Genomic DNA, 1,540 nt, shown 5'->3' on the forward strand with positions numbered 1-1,540 from the left:
TTGAACACGGGTCCTTGTGCTTGCCAGGCAAGCGCTTATTCTACTGAGCCATCTCCCTAGCCCCTCCTTTCTCATTTCTTACCTTCACTAGCCTTTACCCACTTTGGGCTTCTTAAGGTTCCTGCATTGTATTGAGCACTCTCTTTGCTTGAGAACTCTGCTAATGTTTTCTCTGCCTGGGTCTTTTCTCTGTACAGTCCTTTCCCCTGGCTGCTTTCTTCCGGTTCTTTAGGTGGTAATTTAAGTAACACTTCCTTAGCAGAAATTTCAGGGGCCTCCCAGTCTAAAGTGGATCTGTTTTTGTCTCACAGTGCCATGTTTCTTCCAATTTACAGAGTTTGTAATTATGTATGTGTGCATTGCTGTGTTCCATGAACATCTTTTCCAACTGGCTCATTGTAGATGTACATTAAATATTTGGCAGAGGGACTGATGAAAGTCCCGTGGATTCTACTGGGTTCTTTTATAGCCATCTCTATAACTGCACTGATTGGTTGTGGTTATGGTTGTTAGATTGTGGCGTACCCTGAAGTGCTTCCTCAGAAGATAGCCTCACCCGGAGCGGTGCAGGAGGCCTTTGGTCACCAGTTCCTGTCCGTGGACACCCATCCTGAACAAGAGCCACAGAAGCCTCATCTTCTGGAGGAAAATGGTGAGGTGCAGTGGTGGTTCAGCGTAATAGATGTGGCTACAGCTAGGTGCCCTGGCCCTTGGGCAGGCAGTATCTGGACCAGAGAGAAGGGAGGCTGGGCAGCCTGTCTGAAAGCAGCAGGCTTGGGAATTCAGGAAGGGTTGAAATCTGGGGTGTACTTGCTAGTGTTAAAATAGAGGGCAGTTTCTAGGGTGGGTGGAACTGTAGCACACCTGTATTCAAAAGATGTAATGGATCTGGGTGTGATGACACACACCTGTGATCCCACCACTTGGTAGGCTGAGGCAGGATCATCGCAAGTTTAAGACCAGCCTGGGCTAAAAAATGAACTCAAGGCCATCCTAAACTATATAGCAGAACTCTGTGTGAAAAAGACAAACAAAACAAAAAAAACCCAAACTAAAAAACTACACACACATACAATATAAAAGCCTTAGTAGAAGCTGGGCGTGTAGCTCAGTGGTACATAGGATCTGCAAGGCTCTTGATTCAGTCACCAGCACCAAGAAATAAAAAAGGCAAACAATAAAGCCAATGATTAAAACGACAGACTGAAGTACAGGTGTTATTCAGAGATCTATAGAAGTCTCTTACACATCTTCCACAGTTGTTTTACAGAACAGGCATGGTAATGTATGCCTGTAATCCCAGTACTCAAGAGGCTGAGGCAGGAGGATTACCCAGTTTGAGGCCATACTGGGCTGCTCAGTGAGTTCAAGGCCATCCTGAACTGCATAGCAAGACCCTGGCTCAAGAAAACGAAATTAAAGATCAAAGACATTTGTTTTGCAGCAGTTCTTCACCTCCATCTCATAAATTTTATTGTCTTGGTGATTATGTTTAAAAAAGGTCCTCTAGTTCTTAATTGCATTTATTTCTTTTTTTTTT

General features: G+C 44.4%; 1 protein-coding gene across 6 annotated transcripts in view; it reads left to right on the forward strand.

The window, feature by feature from the left end:
• Zkscan5 (zinc finger with KRAB and SCAN domains 5) overlaps nucleotides 1-1,540 on the forward strand; it is a 74,604-nt gene that overhangs the window by 53,331 nt on the left and 19,733 nt on the right. For 4 of the 6 annotated variants that reach the window (XM_023713382.1, XM_023713383.1, XM_023713384.1 and 1 more), the window contains one exon: nucleotides 514-652. The exons of the other annotated variants lie outside the window; for them this stretch is intronic. In XM_023713382.1, coding sequence (XP_023569150.1) covers nucleotides 514-652 — 139 coding nt within the window. The remainder of the gene's footprint in view (nucleotides 1-513; nucleotides 653-1,540) is intronic. 6 annotated transcript variants of the gene reach the window in all.

This window comes from Octodon degus, unplaced genomic scaffold (genome assembly GCF_000260255.1).
Source record: "Octodon degus isolate 3935 unplaced genomic scaffold, OctDeg1.0 scaffold00031, whole genome shotgun sequence".
Classification (NCBI taxonomy): Eukaryota; Metazoa; Chordata; class Mammalia; order Rodentia; family Octodontidae; genus Octodon; species Octodon degus.